The sequence below is a fragment of the Vespula vulgaris genome, chromosome 4 (assembly GCF_905475345.1).
Source record: "Vespula vulgaris chromosome 4, iyVesVulg1.1, whole genome shotgun sequence".
In the NCBI taxonomy this organism is placed as follows: domain Eukaryota; kingdom Metazoa; phylum Arthropoda; class Insecta; order Hymenoptera; family Vespidae; genus Vespula; species Vespula vulgaris.
The window spans coordinates 8,320,048-8,342,997 of record NC_066589.1 but is presented as its reverse complement, the minus strand read 5'-3'; the positions used below and the strand labels follow the sequence as shown (position 1 = coordinate 8,342,997).

Below are 22,950 nucleotides of genomic sequence, written 5' to 3'. Positions count from 1 at the left end.
TACACGTGATTCGAGATTTTGAAAAAAAGAAAGCGAAATACAACGTCTGTGAGAAATTATAATATCGATGAATATAAGAAAAAAAAGAAAAAAAATATTTAGAATACGCCATTTTTTACAGACTTTTTGATTTTACCTCATTTTATTTTGTCGAAATAATGTGAAACCACCTTTTTTTTTTTTTGATGCGAGAGTATATTTTATATATTTGTTGTGTTTTCTTAGATTTATTACTAAAAATATTCATCGGTATTTACACTTACATTTACAAAGATTTGTACAAGAATCGATTTGGCCAGACACAAATATGGAATGATATGAATTACTTAAATAATCACATACATATTTTCATTCATTCGTATAATGCTTTAAAAATTGTAGACAAAGGTGAATAAGATTGTTTCATTGATAAAGATTCAAATATTTCTAAATCATCGATTTATTAATTTACTTTGTAATCTTTTTTCTTTTCTTAATTTCTTCAAAAATCACTCTCGTCGACAATTTCCAAAGTATTGAGAAAAAACATACACGCAAGTAATAGAATATTCAAAAATTTGTATGAACGGCATTTCTTTGTGCACAATGATTATTAATATTTCTTAAATATCTGAGTCTTTTATAATAAGAAAGAGAAACGATTTGAATCACTTCAAATTACACATTTTTTTTTTCTTTGCTCGATGATTCTTGATATCTATATTATTAAGAAATAAAATTCATAAATGATCGGAATAGATATTCAACTGGTAATCATCGAAATAAATTTACAACCAACGGTCATCTAATTTAGAATGACAACAAATTGAAAAAAAAAAGAAAAGAAAAGAAAAGAAAACCACATTGAGACATTGACTAGTACGTTAATATATACAATAATTGTTAATAAACATGTACAACAACTTGATCGTTAAATAAAAATGAATATTTATACAACTCTCTTATAGTTATTTGGTGTCACTGTAAATTTCTCCTCCCATTATACTATAATTGGATATGTTTAATAACTTTGATAATAAGGATTCATACTTTCGATAAATCGGGAAAAAGTTATAGATCGTCGATATGAAGTGTATCGTGCATTAAGCAGGATAAAATTTTGTTCGCGTTAAAGCTGAAACTTTAAAGTATCTGTAATTTTAATCGTCAAATATGTTCGTAGGTACGACGTTTTCTATTGATATTATAGAATATCGATATAAACTCGTTATAACTCGGTAGTTATTTCATCCTGTGGCCTGAAGCCAAGGATCGTGAAATCGTCTATGAGGTAGTCGCAATCGGGTAATCTATCGGACAATATGGTATAGTTGGCAGCTTCTACAGCGCTTTGAAATTCCCATTGAGGATTAATTTCTCGATCTAGAACGCTCGTTTCACGACCGTTAGATCCACGATTGATATCTGGTAACGTAGCACCGCCATTATGATTATTGAACACCGATATGGCTAATTCCTGAAAATGCGATCCGTTTGATTTCAGCCTTTTTTGTGTGCCGAACACCAAAGGAGTCATTTGTCCCATCGTTGACTCGTTTCGAGCGAGTTTATCGTGATAGGGCATGGAACTGTTTTGTCCTAAGCTCGAACCAAGTGGACTATCCTTGGCATATCCTAAACTCGAACTTGCCGGACTAATACTGGACTTGTCGCTTGCTTGAAAAGTAGCGAGTGGTAAGTTTGCTTGAAAAGTGGTGAGATTGGTTGGCGTACTTCTAGGTTCAAATGTTTGAGACGGCGAAGTTATCACAACCGACTCCGTTGGATTCGTTTGGACGGACGCTGTTGTTGGATGCTGCAGGAATGTCACGAGTTGAGCCACCTTTGAATATAAAATAACACGTTAGAAGATCGATCGATTTGGGAAGATCTTTTTTCTACTATTATATACATACATACATATATATATATATTTTTCTAACATAATGTTTCTAGCTAGTACTTGTTTCTAACACGTATTATCTACAAACTACTTTTTCTCAAAATACATATAACTCACCGAAATGCTTAAGAGACTGCCGTGAAAAAAAGAAAGATTAAAGAAGAAATTGAGAGAGAGAAAGAGAGGAAAAGAGAGAGAAAGAGATAGATAGATAGATAGATAGATATATAGATGGATAGACAGACAGATAGATAGATAGATAGATAGATAGATAGATTAGACAGAGAAAGAGAAAGAGAATCAGAGAGAATCACGTTTTTTAATTTAGGTAATGTCATCGTTAAAAAATTGTCGACTCACTTCTGGGCTACTGTGTCGCTTGTACCTTCTGAGCAAACGTTCTGCCCAAGATAATAATCTCTGCCAGTCATCAGGAGGTAACTGAATGTCCTCGTCCTTTCTGTTAACAAGGACTAATATCCTTGCGAGGTCGCGGAGAACGGGTCTAATTGTAGATGTTGTAATCATAATTTATCGTTAATCGGATAATCTATTCGACTAGCTTTACATTATTTTAATTAATACGAATTATAAAGGAGGGCTCGTAAATGATCGTTACCTGTACGCTTGAATGCCGACGGCACCATCCCCGTTACTTCCGGAGTAATATAATTCTCTAACTTGTCTTCTTGTGTCGTTTAGCATGGAAAGGAAAGTGTGTCCCTCACCTCTTAGCGTTGCAAGATGCTTCAGGAATTCTCCTCTCTCAGCACTGTGAGAAAATCATTAAATGTGTACTTATATGTTAGATATAAAATAAAATATTTTCTGATAATAACAGATTAATAAATATTAATTCTAATTGTTAGTTAGAATTAAATAATAATAATAATAATATTAGTTTGAAATAATACAATTAAATTAAATAATGATTAGTTTCAAATAATATTAATTCTAATATTAATTAAAACTAATTCTTCAAACGTACAAGGATAAAGATATTCAAATAAATAATAATGCAAAATTTCCTTGATACTTATAAAAACAATTATAATATACCTGTTTTCAAATTGCCGAACGATCTTGGTCGCCTTTTTCTTCTTTCTGTGAACGATGATCGCACCGCATAGAACGATGAAGACACATATGGTTGCACCGGAGACAACTCCCACCAAGATAGCAACCTGACTACCGGTCAGCCCAAAGATGTAACCAGTCTCTTTACAAACTCTGCCCATATATTCATCTCTCGTCGACCAGTCGGCTGTGTGACCAGGTGGACAGCTATCGACGCAGGTCCCTTTATGCAATAGGACAGCACATCTCGCGCACGTGTCACCTCTGCATCTTTTGCATCCTCCTGGATCTTCGACGCATCCTAAAAAAGAAAAAAAAAAGAAGAAGAAGAAGAAGAAAATAAAGAAACAAAAAAAGATGACTTTCATAAAGAAAAAACATCGACTATATTATATAAAATTTACCCTCTTTCCAAAATGTTCATAAAACGAAAATAAATACATGGTAGGAAACAGACAAAAAAAGTATAGTATAGTACTGAAGCACACACGCACACACACACGTAGATATATCGAAACATGTGAAAAAAAAAGAACTCTCTAAAGTTAATCGTTCCTTCGTTTGGAATAACCGATCATCCATCGTAACTTTCAACAACGAATTTCAAGTAACAGAGCATTCGAAAGAGGAACGTGACACCCGGCGAATTCCAAGCAAGAAGTAGCTCTAACTCTTGGACCTTACTAGCGCCGAGCGTTGATCCATAGCCTCGAGTCATGCCTTGATTGCTTGACACACATACTGGTGCACCTACCGAAGTCACGCTCAGCAATACTCGTTTTGCGATATTGTTGATAACGAACACGACTTATAACGGCCTCTCTGACAATCTATAACTATATATATATAAAAAGAAAAAAAAAAAAAGAAAAAAAAAGTAGAACGAATTATGTACTTTGCGGAGTACCTAACGTCTAAAATAGATAGATATGTAGTATACATAACTACATAGTTGGTATATATCTATTTGTTCTTTTTTTTCCCCTCTCTTTTCTTTTCCTTTCCTTTCATCGACGAGAAGAAGAACAAACGTTGGAAGAAGACAAACGTTTTAAAAAAACGACGTCTTGTCGTTTCCAGAGACGACGAAGACGACGACGACTCGATGTGTTGTACCAGTTAGCAAACGTATGAGGAATCCGGTTGGCACTTTCCGGATTACGTGGGTCTTTCCTACCGAACTCTCTGAGTGCACTCTGTGTTCCGCTTGTTACTCTCGTGAACACACGCAATGTGAACGACTGATGGTTAAATATCTACTAGGTATATAACATTCTCCAGGTTGAGAACACCCGAGTTATATGGGTTCTTTCGTTCTCTCATACTTTTAACACGCATACAGAGCCTTCAACTATTTGCTTTATCGTTCACATTCACTCGATCGACGTCGACGAGAAACTTACCAAATTTTTCATCGACCCTACTTGGAAGAATCTATTTATTCCTTCTACCTTTCTCCCCCTTTTCTTTTTCTTTTCTCTTCGGACACGTTTAGATTCTTTCAATATCCACCATTTGTTCCATCTAACAAATGACATTACGTTTGAAAGATCGACGTTTAACAAATTCTTAAGATCATCAATCATTTACATGGAAGGAATTTTTTTTATTTATTTGAAAATATTATATCTACCCGCATATGTAAGAAGTACACATGCCACCATCATTACTACACATTCCGAATGTCAAGTTCAAAGAGAAAATCTCGAAACTTCGTCTCACCCGTCGCATTTCACTTTGGAAGACCTCGTTGCATCTTCGTTTTTAAGGTCATTGACCTCGAATCATAACGAAGTATATAACGTCGTCGTCGTCGTCGTCGTCGTCATCATCGTCATCGTTGTCAGTTCGTGTCTGTTTCTTTCGCGTGCATCGATGACGTTCGCTTTTAAAAGAGTACATTCGGTTAATTAGTGGATCAAAGGTCAGGGATAACGCCATGATTCTGCTAGTTGAAACGATCTACGGAAGCTATATATCTATTCGTCTCTCTTTCTCATCCTCTTTCCTGTGCTTTTCTTCTTCCTCGTCTTATTTTTCTTCGATCCTATCCATATGGAAGGAAATATATACACATCTATAAAATTGTATTCGTAAGCACGTGTGTGGGTGCATGCGTGTACGCGCACGTGTGACTGGCGATGCCTTGTTTCGAGCACGCTCTTGTAACTTTCGATAATATAAACTTCCTACGTTTCAATTCCCAGACACGTCAAGTAGTTCATAAAAATAACGCGTTTAATCTCGTCATAATAAAGAAACAATTAAAGATAAAATGTTTCGATATAAATGTTATAATTATTCTTTAACAAAGTCACCATTGTTTATTCGATATCGTTGGAATTAAATGAAAATCAATTATTTTATATATTATAGCTATACAAGTTTTTATTTAAATCACTATCTTTCTTGGAAATAAAATCAATTGTGATATCTAAACTATTAGAATCATACTAATTGCCTGTACCGAAATCACTTGTACCGATTCATTACAAAATTGATGTGTTCTAATAATAATAGTAATTTATTAAATATCGCCAATTCATTTATACATTGGTAAATCAAATGATTTGTATTACTAAAATCATACTATTTGTTTTGTATCGATCATTAATTTAATTACAAAGTTAAATATCCTAAAATCGATATCGCAATAACAACACCAACAACAATAATAAAAATAACAAAATGATAAGTTAGTAATATCGTATAAATGCATGTTACAAATAATATAAATATATATATATATATACATATACACGCACACATAGTACTTGTAAGTGGAGTTTAAATTTCATTTCGAACGAAATAAAGATCCCTTGGTATAATGGAGTATATAGATGCCATATGTCTCCATGGTGTGCAAGCCAGACGATATTTCACGAAAACGTGTGTGGCACACGAGCGGCGTGTGGCGTAACGGACAAGTGCATAAATTCAACGCAGGAGAATAAACGAAGTTTGCAGGCTTTACGAGTTAACTACTAAGAGACAGAGAAAGAAAGAAAGAAAGAAAAAAGGCTTTGAGAATACATTACACTCCGAAGAAAGAGAATATATTCAAAAGGAAGATCTCGTTTCTTTCATTAAAAGCTCGTAAAATTTCCTTTAAGCGGCTTACCACATTCAATCTATATATATATATATATATATATATATATGTACGTATTTACAATTTCGTTATCATTATATCCAAAAGATGAGATTTTTCAAATCCTTATCTCAATTTATGGAAAATTACAAACTAGTTTCTTTCCTATATTATTTTCATTGTTATTCGAGAGATTCAATGACGCACGAGAAGAACGGTCAGGGGTTGCTGCTACTGCATTTCTTCTTATCTCCTCTTTTTTTTTTTTTTATTTTCATACGATTGATTGCCACATATTTCAGTTTTCAAGACATCTCGTTTATTCATTGTTCTCTCTTTCTCTCACTCTCTTTCTCTCGGATGTCATATCAACGGAAAGGTCGATAGATAACCGGAATTATGAATAGTTAAAGTCCGATGGTCATCGAAAAACTCTTGTCAAAATAGAGAAAATGTATTATTAGGTTTGATTGATAAAAGATAAAATATATATAGGCTGATCTAAAAGTTCTCAGTTCGTGATCTTAAGAATCAATTATTCTTCATTTTTTTTCTTTTTTCTTTTTTAGATTACCAAAAAAAGTCCTTAGCTTTGTAGTTTTACAATTTGGAAAAAAAATTGAAAAGAAAAAAAAAAAAGAAAAACATTAAGCTAGTCTTCAAAAAAAATAACTGATCGACTTTTAAAATCATATCTAGATACTTTTGGTCCATACTGTAGATAATAATTAGATTATGGATTGTAATAATAATCGTTAGGGAATAATAATAATATATCCGTTATAAATGATTTATATTATAGTCAATTTTAAATAATTAGAGCATCGTAATTATATGGTTGAGGATTGCAGAGATAAAGATGAGATCGAGGAAGTCGGATTTTAATTAGTCAGCTGGTTTCTAAATCACGGCTAAAAGCCAACAGATATGAGTCCAGTAAACAGAGTGCTCCAGATGTCCATATTCTCTACTTTCAATGTTATTTCACTTGTTTTTTAGATTAATAAATTATAATATCCGATGCGAGTTAATAATAAATGGAAATGTTTGTGCTTTCTTATTAATTGATAAATATTATCGTTATCATAACTCTATAACGAAAATAAACCATAACACCGGTATGGTAACAGGTATGGTAACTTTACCATATATATATATATATATATATATATATATATATATATATATATATATATATCGTTGGAGAAACGTGCCAAGGAGATATTGTCAAGGAAAAGGCGCACCTACATCGAACGAATTAGAAAGCATCGTGGTTTAGCTTATTAACGCTCATATGTTCCGGCTTTTCCGATCAATACGTACATATGTAAGTATATATTTTCGTGTATATTTGCATGTTCGCTGAACCTGATCAGAACGAAAAATATACACTCCAATTTCTTTTTCGTTAACATACCTTTCACCAAAAAATTTAACGACGATATATGAAAAATGTATACGTCTAATATTCATTATCAATTCCAAAATATATTTTCTAATTTTTTCTTTCTTTCTTTCTTTCTTTCTTTGTTAAAATATTTTTTTCAAACAAAACTATTAACAGATAGTAATAGACTGTTTATAATACTTTATCTTCGATAAAATTGATCTTGGATTTCTATTTATGTATATAAATTCAATTATTTTTTTATTGAAATCAAATCGAATATTTCCGGCGACGAAAGAAGATTTATGTTTTTAAAAAAAATTCTGCACTTGACAATACGGGAAATATCCCAAATCGGTGATCTAATCGAAAAGAAAAAAAAAAAAAGAAATGAAAAGAAAGAAATAATTTATTCCACGAACGTAAATAACACCGATCGTTTGTTTCTTCACGAAATAGAAGATACAGAATGCTTTTAACGGTTAAGGTGCGATGCAGGTGAGTCCATATATAAACGTTGCAGTTGTCGATATATACCATAGTAACACGTGCAAGTAGGTATGCACTTTTATCTTCCTTTCTTCCTCTTATCCTCTTCTTCTCTCTAAAGAAGCATGACCTCTCCTCTACAGTTTTCTTCCGTCTTTCTCTCCGTCTCTCTCCTCGCGTCCCCAAAATCTCGAAACCCAAATCTCTCTATGCGGAAGTGGTCCTTCTTCTTCGAACTTATCTCTCATACACGACGATTTAATATTTTCATTTACGAGATTTGCTTATCCCTTTTTTTGCTTTTCCCTCCTCCTTCAAATAACTCCGTAATAATTAAGCGAAACTAATTAAAAGATAATTAAACAGTTCCAGATTGTTAAATAGATTGTTTAAATCAAAAGTAAAAAGTGTTACGTGATTGAAAAAGAAAAGTAGATAAACAGTTATCAACTAATAATTTATATAATTATTATATTTATATATATATATATATTTAATGATTTATAAGATTATTATTCATAGGTATATAAAAAATAGATGTTTAATAAGTTATAAAATGATGTATGTATATATATATAAAAAAAAATAGATATCTTAAATTAATCTCTAAAAAATTAATGAAATAAATTATGTAAATACTCCATGACCGATTTTAAAAACTTTTAGTGAAGCGAGTCTTGAAAAGATATATTTTTAATCCGACAAAAAATAAAAAAAGGAAAGAAGAAAAAAAAACCCAAAAAATTAAGCCGCGATAATTATCGAGAACGACGCTTTCTAAGATAGTGACGCATGGTAGATTTTCAACTTTCGTCCGTCCCAACGTAATATCGAGTGCACTAATCGCGTGAGTTTGCAATCTAAACACTTTCGACATCGGGGAAGCGTATATAATACTTCCTTCCATTCTTCTACGTTTTTCCTCTTTTGTTTAATATAACAAGAAAAAAGAAAAATAAAGAAAAAAAAAAAAAGAAAAGAAAAAGAAAAGGAAACCTCATTTTTCTTTGAAATTCTTGGGTCTTGAGTTTCATCGCAAAGTTTAAAGCTAATATAAGCCCGAGTCCTTCGTTAGCATTTAATGATTTAAAAAAAAAAAAGAATTGTTCGTGTATTCTTCAAGGCTGCTCGAAATCGTTACGCACATTTCATCGTCTCACTCATAATACAAAACTTAAAATTCATTATAAGCGATGTTCAATTAACGCAAAGTAGAGAAAACCGTACGACGTGAGAGATTAACGAGCACAATTGGCAGAGTTGAACAGGGATGGCTGACAGATGTGCTTCAGGACGGAAGACTGTGAAACGTCTACTAGCAAGTATCATCGTTAACACCTTCATTAACTCGCCCTGTCATATATAATAGAAGCTATTTCATAATATTTATACCAACTTCGTCTTTCGCCTCTAAATCATGCGAAGAATCATTACAACTTATTACGATTTAATTCGATCGTCACTATTATTATTAATAAAATTACTACTATAATTTTATATGCGTGTGTGTGTGTGTGTGTGTGTGTGTGTGTGTGTGTGTATTTGGTACATAATATTTAATATAAAAATACAGTAGCAATTTTTTTTGCTAATTATAATAATGACGTTTATAGTATAAAAATATGATGGTAATAATTCTAATTTATTTTCTTTTTTTTTTATTTATAATTATAGTAACAATATCTAGTATGAATTATAACGATAATATTTATTATAAATTATTACTACAATTATTATTAAAATTATTACTACGTAAATAAACATTGAATTATGATAACGATGTAGTTGAAGTAAAAAAAAAAAAAAGAAATCCCATGAATTAATTAATCAATAGGACAAGTCATTTACAAGATAATACAATATAGGTATGTATAAAGAAAAAAAAAAAAATAAAGAAAAGAAAAGAAAAAAAAAAAGAAAACAGACAAAGAGAGTCACGAGAGCACTCGGTTTCCATGTTACCCACGTTCGATTTAACTATCTAGAACGACACGAACGATAATCGAGGCAGCAAACGAGCGAACGAGCGAACGAACGTGCAAGCGAACGAACGAGAGTACTCTTCGTTCCGTTTCCTCTTTCGAACGCATCGAACGGAAGTCCTGTTCGTGGCTTACGACTCGAAGCGGGAATCCAAAGTAGGATTTCTTCGTACTCAATCGCATTGTGTTGCGATCGTTACGATTTCCATGATGCCACATGCCAATTCTATCCAGAATTGCATATGTACAATCATTTTGAAACGTGAGTCATTCTCGATCGGTCACGTTTTAATACGTGACAAAATTCGACTACTTTCGACGGTAAATATGGAATATTTTTTATTTCAAAAAAAAAAAGAAAAAAAAAGAAGTGGTGGGGGGGAACAATTGCGAGAAATATCCTCCGACAATTTTTTCCCTTCTTTTTTCTTTTTTAATTCGATTATAGAACTTTTAATTTAATTGTTAAACTATTAAAAAAAGATATATACTACCGGTATAATCACATGTCAGAAAACGCGTATTGAGTTGATTGATTATTAATTTCCTATTAAATTTTCATCACAAAAATACCGAGTATAGTATCACTTATTTAAATATCGAATTATATATACCGAGAAAAGGTCAACATTGTCGAATAATTATATCATTGGATTGGCCGAAGTATACGTAAAATGACATTTATTAATAAAACAAGTTATTAATATTAAAACGCATTAACAAAATTAGACGATAATGTAAACGTGTTTATTTATACGCATTATATATATATATATATATATATATATATATATATATATATAAAATGACTATTAAAGTGACTATTAATAAAACAAATCAATACAATAGAAACTTGGAAATAATCTGAGATGATGAATAATAATCTAAGATATAATAACGCATAACTGGTATATTAATCAGTTTTTACTTATCGAAGGACAACGTGTGAAAGCATGTATGTAGTACGAAGTATCCCTCGATCATGAAGATGTAAGAAAGGAAAAAGAAAGAAAAAGAGAGAGAGAGAAAGAGAGAAAGAGAGAAGAAAAAAGAAAGGAAGGAAGGAAGAAATAAAGAAGAGAACTGGTAGAAACGAACGAGTAACTGTACTTTACGATTTACACTCCTCCACTAGGGAGGCCTGCTAGAAGAAAGACATGGACGAACGGAGAGACGTGTGACGGGTGCTCGCGACTATGCCCGCGAAACGAAGAAAGAGAGAGCCAGAGAGTCTCTCTCTCTCTCTCTCTCTTTCTCTCTCTCTCTTCTGCATCGGTATTTGCTGCCTGAGAAAACCAGTCGTTACGTAACTTAGTTAATGTCGGAGCCTGTGTGTTAACCCCAGAGCCATATCTCCTAGCTTGGCCCGTACCTCACCGGCACTGGTTGCCTCTTTCCTTCTTGAGTACCCTGAGAAATAGAAGGAGAAAGAAAAAGAGAGAAAGAGAGAGAGAGAGAGAGAGAGAGAAGGAGAGAAAGACCAGGAGCTAAAAGGAGAAGGACAAAGAAACGCGACAACCACAAGTCCCTCTTGAGAATATTTAGACGCTTACGGCACCATGTAAAATAACGACGAGTTAATAAACTTCGACCGATGATGACGGGGTAACAGAGATGAAATCATTCTTGCATGCTATTGATAAAACTTAGATTTACATTTCAAATGTAAATGTCTTTTTGTAAACAAAGTATTCTCGATCGATAAGTAATAAATAATTTTACGTCAGAGGAAGGCATTAGAGGAAAATTAGAAAGTCACGTTTTAATTGTTTACAGAATATTTACGAATATTGTTCATTCGAATTGAATATTATGTGCGATAAATTTAAGGGGATGAAAAGTGCAAGGACGAAGATAAGATAAGATGTTTTAAGATCTCTTCTTCTTCTTCTTCTTCTTCTTCTTTTTTGTTTTTTTCTTTTTTTTTCTTTAGAGGAGGATAGGTCACTATCCAAAAGGTTACTATCTGTTATCTTCGAATTGCTGTTTGAGACAGTAGATTCGGAATGGCTTACAACTGCTCGCTTTGTTATATTTCCCCAGAATAGCGGGAAGTCGGAACAGGAAATATGAGTTTTGAAAAGAGATAGGCCAGTTTATATATGACGATAATATCGTGAAATATAGGAAAAGATAGAATGAGTTGGTGATTATGAAAATTGTCTGAATTCATATATTTTTCGTTTGAAGATATTTTCGTAACGTAATTAGATTTTAAATTATATAAAAATTTATTTTTCATAGATGATGAAACAAACGAGTGAGGTTATTATATTTATCATCGAGAGAAAAATCATTCTTTTAAGTAAACAAAAAAATCTTTTTTTTCAGAATAATTCGTATGAAGTGTTCTGTTTCCTTTTTTTCTTTTTTAATATCTCAAAAGACTTGGACCACTTTTATAATCACCGGTTCATACGTATATTAGAACGAGAAGCAATGTTCCATGTATTACATGTAAGAGAAAAAAAAAAGAAATTGAAAAAATTGCATCAATGTGTGTATATATATATATATATATATATATATAAATGTGTGTATGTATCTATATATAAATTTACAAGAAGAAAAATAATTTAGATAATTAATACAGGAATAAGAGATAGATATCAAATTCGTATTAACATGACATAACGATCGTTACTATATCGAACGGTACATGTATGTATGTAAGTAATCTATATCGATATATTTATCTCGGATGGTCGATCGTTGTATTTTCCCAGACTACATGTGCGGCCCGGAAATGTGTAAATCGATATTTCTTCCCGGTCCCTGTGCTACCAGTGTATCCTCGTGCCTCTGCATGCTTATAGAAACGAGCTTTCGAGAGTATCGAAAGATTGCAGGATGAAAATAGATTCTCGAAAGATATTTATGTATATATATATATATATATATATATATATATATATATATATAGAGAGAGAGAGAGAGAGAGAGAGAGAGAGAAAGAAATACAGAGATATCATAAATAAAATATTGTCCTTTTTTCCCCCAATATTTTCTTTCGATGAAAAACGATATTAAGAAAAAAGAAAAAAAAAAAAGTAATTTTTATCCTATTAAAGGAACGAAAGAAAGACAAAAATTTAATCTCTTATCTCTATTTCTTTTTAACTTTAAAAAAGTAAAGTTACCGTGCGAGAAAATGTTAAGATAACGAAACTACTTTTACCGAAGGGTTGTTTCGAGACAATAAAAGAAACAAATCTTGTTTCTTTCCCATTCTTTTCCTTAACATCGCAATTTCCAGTTTGACCCATGCGATCGATAAAGAAAATATAAGGTTGGTCAAAAGTTCCTAGACGGGCCCAAAGTTTCTGGATGTAATTTTAAAAATCAATTACTCTTTTTCGAGACTTTTTAGGCATGTAGTTTTACAATTTACAAAGAGAGAAAAAAATTTGCTTAAACAGTCTCGAAAAAGAGTAATTGATTTTTAAAATCACTTTAAAAACTTTCGGACCACCATCTGTATTTGAATTACAAATATGTGTGAGCCGGATAGGATGGGAGAAGTGAGAAGAATACAGCGAAACGTTTTTCAATTCTATTCCTACAGATTTTCCAACGAAATTATCGACGACTCGTTGACGGATAATCATTTACGACAGGTTTACGCAGATGCGATTTTGAAGAATAAAAATGAACAAAGAAATATACAAACACGTTTCGATCCTCTCAAGCATAGTTTAAAAGCGTTTCCTCTTTGGAACGTGCACGAAATGTTCGTCGAGAGTCCACTCGTCGTATTTAAGCTGGCAGCGATCTTACTCCTTCGTTAATTTGATTACGGTAGCGCAACAGCGGTTGTTGCCATTGAAAGACGTGCACTGTAATCGGCCAATTACACGAACCTGTGTATCGAATTCAATGATCCTGATCTTTTCTTATTTAACCGCTGTCTTAAAACCTGTTATCAATATACATACATATATATATATATAGTGTTCAAATTTCAAAATATATAGAATAGTATACATCTACTTATCTATTTATCCGATTTCTTAACAATGACATTTTACATATTATTAATTAACCCTTGAAAAGCATCATAAAAAAGATTATGTTAATACTATCTCCCTATGTAAAATTTCATAATACTATATTATTTTAAAAAGCAATTAAAGTAAGAAAGTCAATTGAAATTCTTTAATATTATTTAATATTAAACGAATATTATGATAGTTAATTTGTAAATATATTTGAAAATAACATCGCAATGATGTATAGATTTAAAACATTGTATGGATTTCACTCGGCTTATTTTTTATTTTCTTAGGATGAAATTTCATCTAAGGGATAATTAAATATTTACGAAAAGATTCTTGAAAAAAAAAAAAAAAAAAGAAATTCTTTCTTAACATTTGGATTAATTTAAAAAATATTCAAACGATTTCACTGATTTAATATAATTATTACCTACGTATCGTATATCGAGCAAAAGTCGAGATCGAGCTACGATAATTTATCTCACTAATTTATTCCACGAAATTCATCGACAAGAAGCATTTCACAATGCGAGGGTGGTTTTGATGGAAGCCCTCTTTGTCCATTTTTACGAGCGGAATAAATTCACCGAAGCGCGAAGTACGCGAAGCTCGCCGAGGGTGATTCGGTAATCGATGTCAACCCTTGCGTATGCAAAACCCTCCGTGATGTGGTCAGTTCGCGAGCTCGGCCAATCAATGATCAACGTTGTGATGCACATCGTATAGGAAACGTGAATTTCAACGAGATACGATCGAACGTATCACACTCTGGTGTTACACGAAAAATGCTGAAGATAAAATAAACCGTGTGAAGGTAAATCAAGTTAAAAATAATACGTTTATCACTTATTTGACGAGTAAATAAATTTTTACAGGGAAGACAAAAATAATAAGAAAAAAGTTATCTGAATATGTTCCTTTGTGTCTTTTTATTTCTCAATAACTTTCGTTTTATCTTTTTCTTTTTTTTCCCTTCCAGTTCCTGGATTTACAAAAAAACAAAACAAAAAAAAATATTAAAAGAAATAAAAATAAGAGGAAATAATTAATGAATCATCACCATAGCTAGGGAAAACATTCTCTCTTGCACTTATTATTAGGATCGTCTCTAAGCAGCACTTTTATAGCACATCTGTTACATCCCTTTACTCATGAACACAACATCACGTAACATTTCCTAATTTACATAGAAATATCCTACTTACCGTCCTTCCTATTCCCTCCTCGTATCGACCCATTTCCCTTTCTTTAAAATTTTCTTTCTTTATTTTCCTCTCTTTAAAACATAACAACTATCTACTTAATTCTTTTTGAGAAAATAAAAAGTAACTTCATCCTATCGAGAACGGATTAATCACTGAAGACAATTAAGACTCGAAGAAAACTTCGAAGAGTTAGACAAAAAGTAAGTTAGTCCATTACTACTTTTGAAAACTGTCTGGTATGTTGAAAAATTGAGTAAAGTTTTTTACGATGAAAAAACGATTTGACCGGGCTAACTATGAAAAAAGAAAGGAAAAAAAAAAAAAAGAAAAATTTATTTCTTTAGAAACGAAAAGGAAATTCTATTGGAAGATTTATTATACGATTCTGTTATTGAACGATGATGGAAAAACTTGTGCTCTCTCTCTCTCTCTCTTTGATACGCTAGATCACGTTCTTCAAAAGGAATCGGTCAGACTCTTATGATTTGGTATGGGAAGGAGAAAAGAGAAAAAAAAGTAGGATGGCTAGGTCGAGTATAGGAAGAAACTGCAGGTTGTATGTTGAGATAGATACAAGTTAGTTAAGAGAGAGAAAGAGAGAGAAGGGATTTAGATTCGTAGAAGAAAACGGTACCTTAGAAAATCAAAGAGAGTAGTAGCACGGTAGACAACTATAAAGAAAGAGAAAGATATATAAAAAGAGAAAAAGAGAGAGAGAAAGAGAGAGAATACAGTTGTTCTCTTTCTTTTATCTTTCTTTCTCTCACTAGACAGTTCGTAAAAGTGCAGAGATTCCGCTTGACTTGTACCGTTCGTTCAAGATCAGATGTACTAGCTCTGATGCAAAAGCACAAGTGGAACGATATATATATATATATATATATATATATATATATCGATCATTCGGTAGATGATCAAATTATTTCATTCTCGGTTACTTAATCTTTATATGTATATAAGTATTAAATTATCCCATTATGATCTGAATTGATAATAAAATAACGATATTTCGTAAATAATAAAAAAGAAATAATTGTCCGAGCTAGAATTTAATGAATTATTATTATCTTAAATATATATCATAAACAAATATTTCATGATCGAAATTAATGAAACTTAATTTCATAACAACAAATTAATAATAAAACATTTCAAAGCTCGAAATTAATGAATTATTATCTCGAATCAATATAAAATACTAAAAAGAGAAATATGTGTTTCGAGTTGGAATAAATAAATATTAAAGAAATCTCTATCCGTAGCGAAATTAATTCGGAATAAACGTCTCTTTGGGAGGTAAATAATAATAAAGAAGAAAAATAAATAAATAAAATAATATAATGTAACATAATAATTTAGAGGTCGAAACTTGATGTATTGTTATCTCTAACTTAAAGAAAAAAAGAAAGAAAAAAAAAACGTGTCTTGAGTTAGAATAAATGAATGCTGACGAAGTCGTAAGCTTTGTGTCGAAATTAACGTTACTCTGAGATTCCAACACATACACATATTCGCACACGTATGATTTGTACATTGAAAAGACTGAAACCGCACGAAACTCGATACGAGACGTATAGTAATAAAAGTAGTGGTAGTAGTAATAGTTTTAGTTGTAGTAGTAGTAATAGTAATAGTGCTAGTAATAGAATCAGCAAAACGTTTCCAACCTCGAAACGTTTTTCTCTCTTGTCCTCTCATCTCCCTGAAGCTTAATGAAGCGAACCGCGAGAATGACGTACGCTTGAGTACTTTACTCTAGGACGAACACAATGACCCCGATAATAGTCGTACGATCGCATTAATTAAAAAAGCTCCGAGCAATCTTTCCATCTAAGCGACGGTTATACTCTTACATCGTTGTTTCTCTCTCTTTCTATCTCTCTCATAACAGATATACACACATACATACATTCTCTCTCTCTTTCTCTCTCTCTCTCGTTACTCGCAGGATGCTGCCGCTTATCGTACTATCAATGACTCGTTCGCATACGTGCGTAGTACTCAGTTGGGACAGATAGTAAAGACGGAAGAGATGGATAGATACGTTCCCATTAGGATTGTTATTATTATTATTACTATTATTATTATTATTATTATTATTATTATTATTATTATATTGTTGTTTTTGTTGATATTGTTATTTATTTTATTACTATTTATTACTATAGCATTCCAGTCACATGGAAAAAAAATGAGAGAGGAAAAAATATTGTTAATATTAATTCATGAAATCCATGGAATATTGTTATAAAAAAAAAAAAAAAAAAAAATGAATCAAATATCGAATCAATAATAATTGGTAATAGTAAATGCGATATTTGCAAATATTCAAATATATTATTTATAGAAAATAAAATGCTTGAATGAATTGTTTAAATGAAATTAAATATCCATATGTAATACCTATAGATATCTTATTCGATTATTATTCATGAAATTATCATATAGTTTAATATATTCATTATTAAAGAAAATAAAATAACAGAATTTGAAATTGGAGTGTTGTAAAGATTATTGAAATGTAATAATATCCTTGTATTATATTATTCCAAATTTCAATTATTGGTCAAGCATAATGATACATAAAAATGCAGATATTACGAATATATAAATACATTATGAAAGCTATAAGAGGAAGTAAAAATATATAATGAATTAATAAGGTTTAGTTCGATTTATTAATTAAACGAAGAACGAATTAACTCAAGGAAAGAAGGGGAAGAACTTGTAAATTAAAGTTGAACGAAGAGTAATTTTCTATTCTAACCGTTCTGCTTACGCAGAATGGATCGAAGAGAACGATCTCTGATCTTGAAACTGAGAATAGTTATTCACATCGATTTTACGGAGAAATCACAAAAGTTGTATGTATTTTCAAGCGGATCGGAGTAAACAAAAATAGAATCTATCGTTGGTAGAAACCGATTCGTCTTTACCATTTAAATAATCAAAATGTCGAGGAAGTATGTAGAAGAACGTTTGGATGTTATACATACGCGTACTTATGTATCCATATATCTTACATACTTATGTATCTAAATGTATGTGTATACACACACATACACACACATTAAAGATATATATATATATATGACATATATATATATATATATATGTAATACATTATATATATATGACATGTATAATATATATATATATAGTATGTGTGTGTATGTACATATTTAAATACGTAGTACGGTATGTTATATGTTTTATCTTTCGTGCTTTCGTTCTGCTAGAAACTATCCTCACGCGAAAGCCTAGCGGAAGAAGGAAAGAGAGATAAGGACGAAGGAAGGAAGGATAAAAAGATAATGTGAGACCTCTCTTGAAAGACGAATATACATTGAGCGTGTACTCCTCTCTTTTTCTCTCTCTCTCTTTCTTTCTCACATACCGCGGGCGCAGGTAGTTTTTCTTTTTCTATTCTCGACAATGACCTTAGAATAAAAGAAATTCTTTTCTTTTCTATCAGAACAAAATTATACAAATATTGATAATATATTAATAATAACATATTCGACATTAACAAACTATAGTGAAATCTAACATTATTATAACTAATTTTTGATAAAATCATTATTCGAATTCGGTTCCAAATGAATTTTCCAAAATCATTTATTTCTTTTTTATGAGATAAAAATTATTAAAAAGAAAAAAAAACTCAGAATTAACATTGACTAATTAAAATACAGTCTACTATTGTTATTGCAAAACAGACTTGGACTTATTAATAATTTTTTAAATGTTATTATAGTAAATCTTTTAATACAATTCGATCGTGTAATAAAGATGAAATGAAAAAAAAAAAAGAAATTGGAACGACGAAAGAGATCGAGAAACTCTTACAAGAGTTACATTTGAAAATTCTTTCTCGTTTATCTTGATACTCGAGAAGAACCATCGAAGAAACAAGAAGCATGAAACATACACTTTTACATCAACTAAGCACGAGAAACGACCGAACGTGAAAACGGTTCTCTCTCTCTCTCTCTCTCTCTCCTCTCCTTTCACTTCTATCACGAAACCTGCAGGTAGATCGGTCTAATTGTCACGGCCACGTCATTCTTTCTAAACAATAAAAAGGGAGCCTGTCTTATCGTTGAAAAAAAGCAAAAAAAAGAAATTACTCGACACAAATCGCGAAAGAGACCTTGGAGAAACCACGCTTCTTGTATAACATTTCGAAATTAAAAATTCGCGAATATAAAAATGATCGAAAAGTAAAAAAATAAAAAAGAATAGTAAGCGTTATCATTAATTACAATGATTTCGAACATTTTGCATTTATTACATAAGATAAATATGACGTGACGATTATGAAGAAAAAAAGAAAAAAAAGGAATAATAATTTTTACATTGATCGAAAAGAAAAAAAAAAAGAAAAGAAAAAACAAATCTTTCAGGCAATGTTCAACCAATGATAAAAGAATTCCAGTGAAAGGATGGATCTTTCGAATCTTCTTTCCTCCTTCTTACGTTAATTTCTAACTTTCATTATAATATCATCGTTAATTACAACGAAGATAATGTGTACGTGTATTACTATTATTTAATATCGGACGAAGATTATGAGAAAAAGAATTATTAATTTGTACAGTGACTGAAAAAATCATTTCAATCGCTGTTCGATCACGATGAATAAGAAGAATTCGAGAGAGATAAATATAGAAAGACAGAGAGAGAGAGAGAGAAAAAGGATAAATCTTTTATTGATTTATTTTAGTCTTCATCTTGTTCCATTCGTTTCTAACTTTCACTATAATTTCATAAGACGCGTTCACGTGCAAGTTCTTTGAGAGATTATTTTCTAGAAAGAAATCGATCTTATACGTAGAAAGAAAGGAGGAAAAAAAAAGAAAAAAAGAAAGAGAGAGAGAGAGAGAAAGAGAGACGATTTCCCTTAGTTGGATTACTTGAAAAGTTCGACGAAAGAGAAAAGGCTCTCATCTTGTCCAAGTGATCGTAAGATCGTTGCACTCTTTTCCATTGCTCTCGAGTATACTACCTTCGTCGAATGAAGGCCGGACAAGTAAAAGAGAGTGTGCGAGTGCCGGCAAAAGGATTTCTGCTGTGCTGCACCTGCGAAACATTGCTACGATAAGCGTACGGATGGTGGGTTACCGGGTGACCGACAGTAATACAATTTCTGGGCGAAACGAAATTACACGCTCGATACTTCCATTTTCTCGTGTAGATAAGAATAAACACGTTTATGAAAAATTTATTCAAATAATAACGTTCGATCGTTGTTTATTATACAAATTTTTATTATTATAAAGTATTACTGTATTATATAAGGATATCATTGTAATTCAAATATTATAAAATATTGTACTCTTAATTATAAAGTATATTGGTAAAGTGTTATTTTATTATAATATTTGTATTTAATAGATTTTCTAAAGTACTCATTTTTAGAGAATATTATATTTATCGACAACTTTTGCAAGCTTTTTAAATAAATAGAAAAATATATATGTATATATATATATATATATATTTGTATATCGTTTATTTATTATTTAATGAATGATATAATTTTTATTTAATATTAACAATTTTCCCAATAAATCTAATAAATAGGAAGAACTATAGCAAATTCCTTTTCAAATTGATTTGAATAACTTCCCAAAGTTTCTTCTTCAATGTATAAAGAATTTATTGCTAGCAAAGTCGAACAGCGTCAGAAGTTCGCGGTAAAGTTGAACGAGACGTCACGTGACGCATCTCTTCGCCCGCGAAAAATAAACGGGAAGCACTTCGACGAACGAGTTCAAGTGTCTCGAAACTCCAAGAAAGCTGACATTCCCTGCGAGTTTAAAGAACTCTTTTTAAAACAGCAAGGGATGAAAGCAGAGTTCGTAATTCGAAGATCTACGTCGTTTAATCTTTACGATCTTTCTTTTTTTATGTATATATATATATATATGCAAAAAATTGCTAATATTTATATCTTCTAAAGATAGATAAAAACCAATCTTTGAAACGAACTTTGAATTGTTTATACGATTATCGCTTAAAAAAGATTATATTACTTTGAAAAAGATACGATTTTCACGAATACAACTTGGATATTGTAAAACGGTTTATTGTGATTTTAAAATCATGATATTCCATGAATTTGTAACGTTAGTTCCGCGTCGATGAACGCTCGATCGCGATCGTTGAATGCTGCCACGAATTGAACGAAGGAAAATTCTCGATCGAGAAAGACGAAGAATCATCGACTGTTACGAAATTTTGTGGGAAGACTGGAGAAGGAAGGAGCATATCGAAGTTACGATCGTGTCCGACTTCTTCGGAATAGTACGCTCTTTGGATAATATAAAATTCAATACTATATCTATATTCGATATTGTATCTATTAAAGTTATTTAATATTTATCTATTTATTTTTTTTTATATTTATTTTTAATTTCCTTTTTCCTTTTTCTTCTTCTTTTTTTTTTTCTTTTTTCGTCAAACTCACATCTAATACTTTCAATATTTTTCGAGCAAGGGAAGACACGCCAAAACAATTACTCAATGATTTTACGTAACCCTCTCGAGTTACTATAGTCTTAACGATCGATCAATTTCAACACTTTAGCTTTATGAAATTTTCGTTAGACGAAACGATGTGTACGCGAGTGTGAACGAACGAAACAGACTAGGTTTTCTTCTACCTGACATAGAAACCTTAACCTTATAAATATTTATTTAAAATACAAATGTGAAAAGAAATGTGACTTTTCACACTGTTATTTACAACTTCTCAATCATTCGATATAATACTTATAAGAGTACACTGTATAAAGAGACAAAGTTTACATATCGGATGAATTACTTGGAGATAAAATTCGTTACATAAACAACGTTGTTTTATCGAGTCGTAATGTAAACTTTATTTCTCTGAGTGTAAACGGTTAATAAGGTCAATTTTTTAAAACATTTATCGAACTAATACTACGAAATATACATATGTTATTAATGTAAAAATTTATATATTTGTGGATATATATATATATATACATACACTGTATATATACACTACATACATACATACATACATACATATATATATATATATATATATATAGGTAGGTAATATCCTCACAGGTAAAAAGAGGTTAGACTCGACGGGTTTAAACTCGCATCTTTCGAAGAAATACTCAGGTAAGATGTATTGTTATTAAGGTTGGAAGAGTCGAAGTTATACATCAATGATCAATCTAAGAGGACAAGAAATTTTCGACATTTTCTCTAACTTGTTTTACAAATAAATAAATCGATGATAAATCAAGGATCTATAACTAAATTAATTCGATTCGATATCGAACTCTGTTGCGCCTGGCAAAGGATCAAACGAAAACATATGAGAAAACAATAGAGAGGGTTAACGATGCGTTAACACCTGTATTCGATTAAATTAAATATAATATAATGATCTTTTATCAAATATGAAATATTATTAAATTAATAAAATATTTGTAATACCTTGAAATTCAGCTTGGGCCCAAACAGAATCCATAAGACAGAAGAGAAGGGCGGCGCACAATTTCACCACCGTTGCAAAGTTATGCATTCTGAGTCGACATTATTCTCCAAACGGCACGAAAAATCACGATAACTTCGCTCTAGCTCATAACCGTAATCGTAGAAATGCACTAACGTAGCTACCGGCAAGTGTGAAAAAACGAACCATCCCTTGCGACGTTCGGTGACACACTGAAGAACGGACGCGGAAAAGCGTACGGCTGAGAGTCGATGTTGCCAAATCTCTAGGGACGGTGAACTCTGGCGGCACGCGCATGCGCGTTCGACGTTCGAATCAAAACGCGGGCAAACGCGAGAGCGCGC

At 31.5% G+C, this 22,950-nt stretch overlaps 1 protein-coding gene across 1 annotated transcript; it reads right to left on the bottom strand.

Moving 5' to 3' along the window:
- Positions 1 to 150: 150 nt before the first annotated feature.
- LOC127063018 (uncharacterized) lies at positions 151 to 22,837 on the bottom strand. Its single transcript, XM_050992183.1, has 5 exons — positions 22,588 to 22,837; positions 2,942 to 3,260; positions 2,502 to 2,654; positions 2,243 to 2,387; positions 151 to 1,822 (listed from the first exon to the last, which is right to left on the bottom strand). The coding sequence occupies exons 1-5, from the start codon at positions 22,673 to 22,675 to the stop codon at positions 1,208 to 1,210; spliced, it is 1,320 nt and encodes a 439-aa protein (XP_050848140.1). The 5' UTR covers positions 22,676 to 22,837; the 3' UTR covers positions 151 to 1,207.
- Between the last annotated feature and the right edge of the window lie 113 nt (positions 22,838 to 22,950).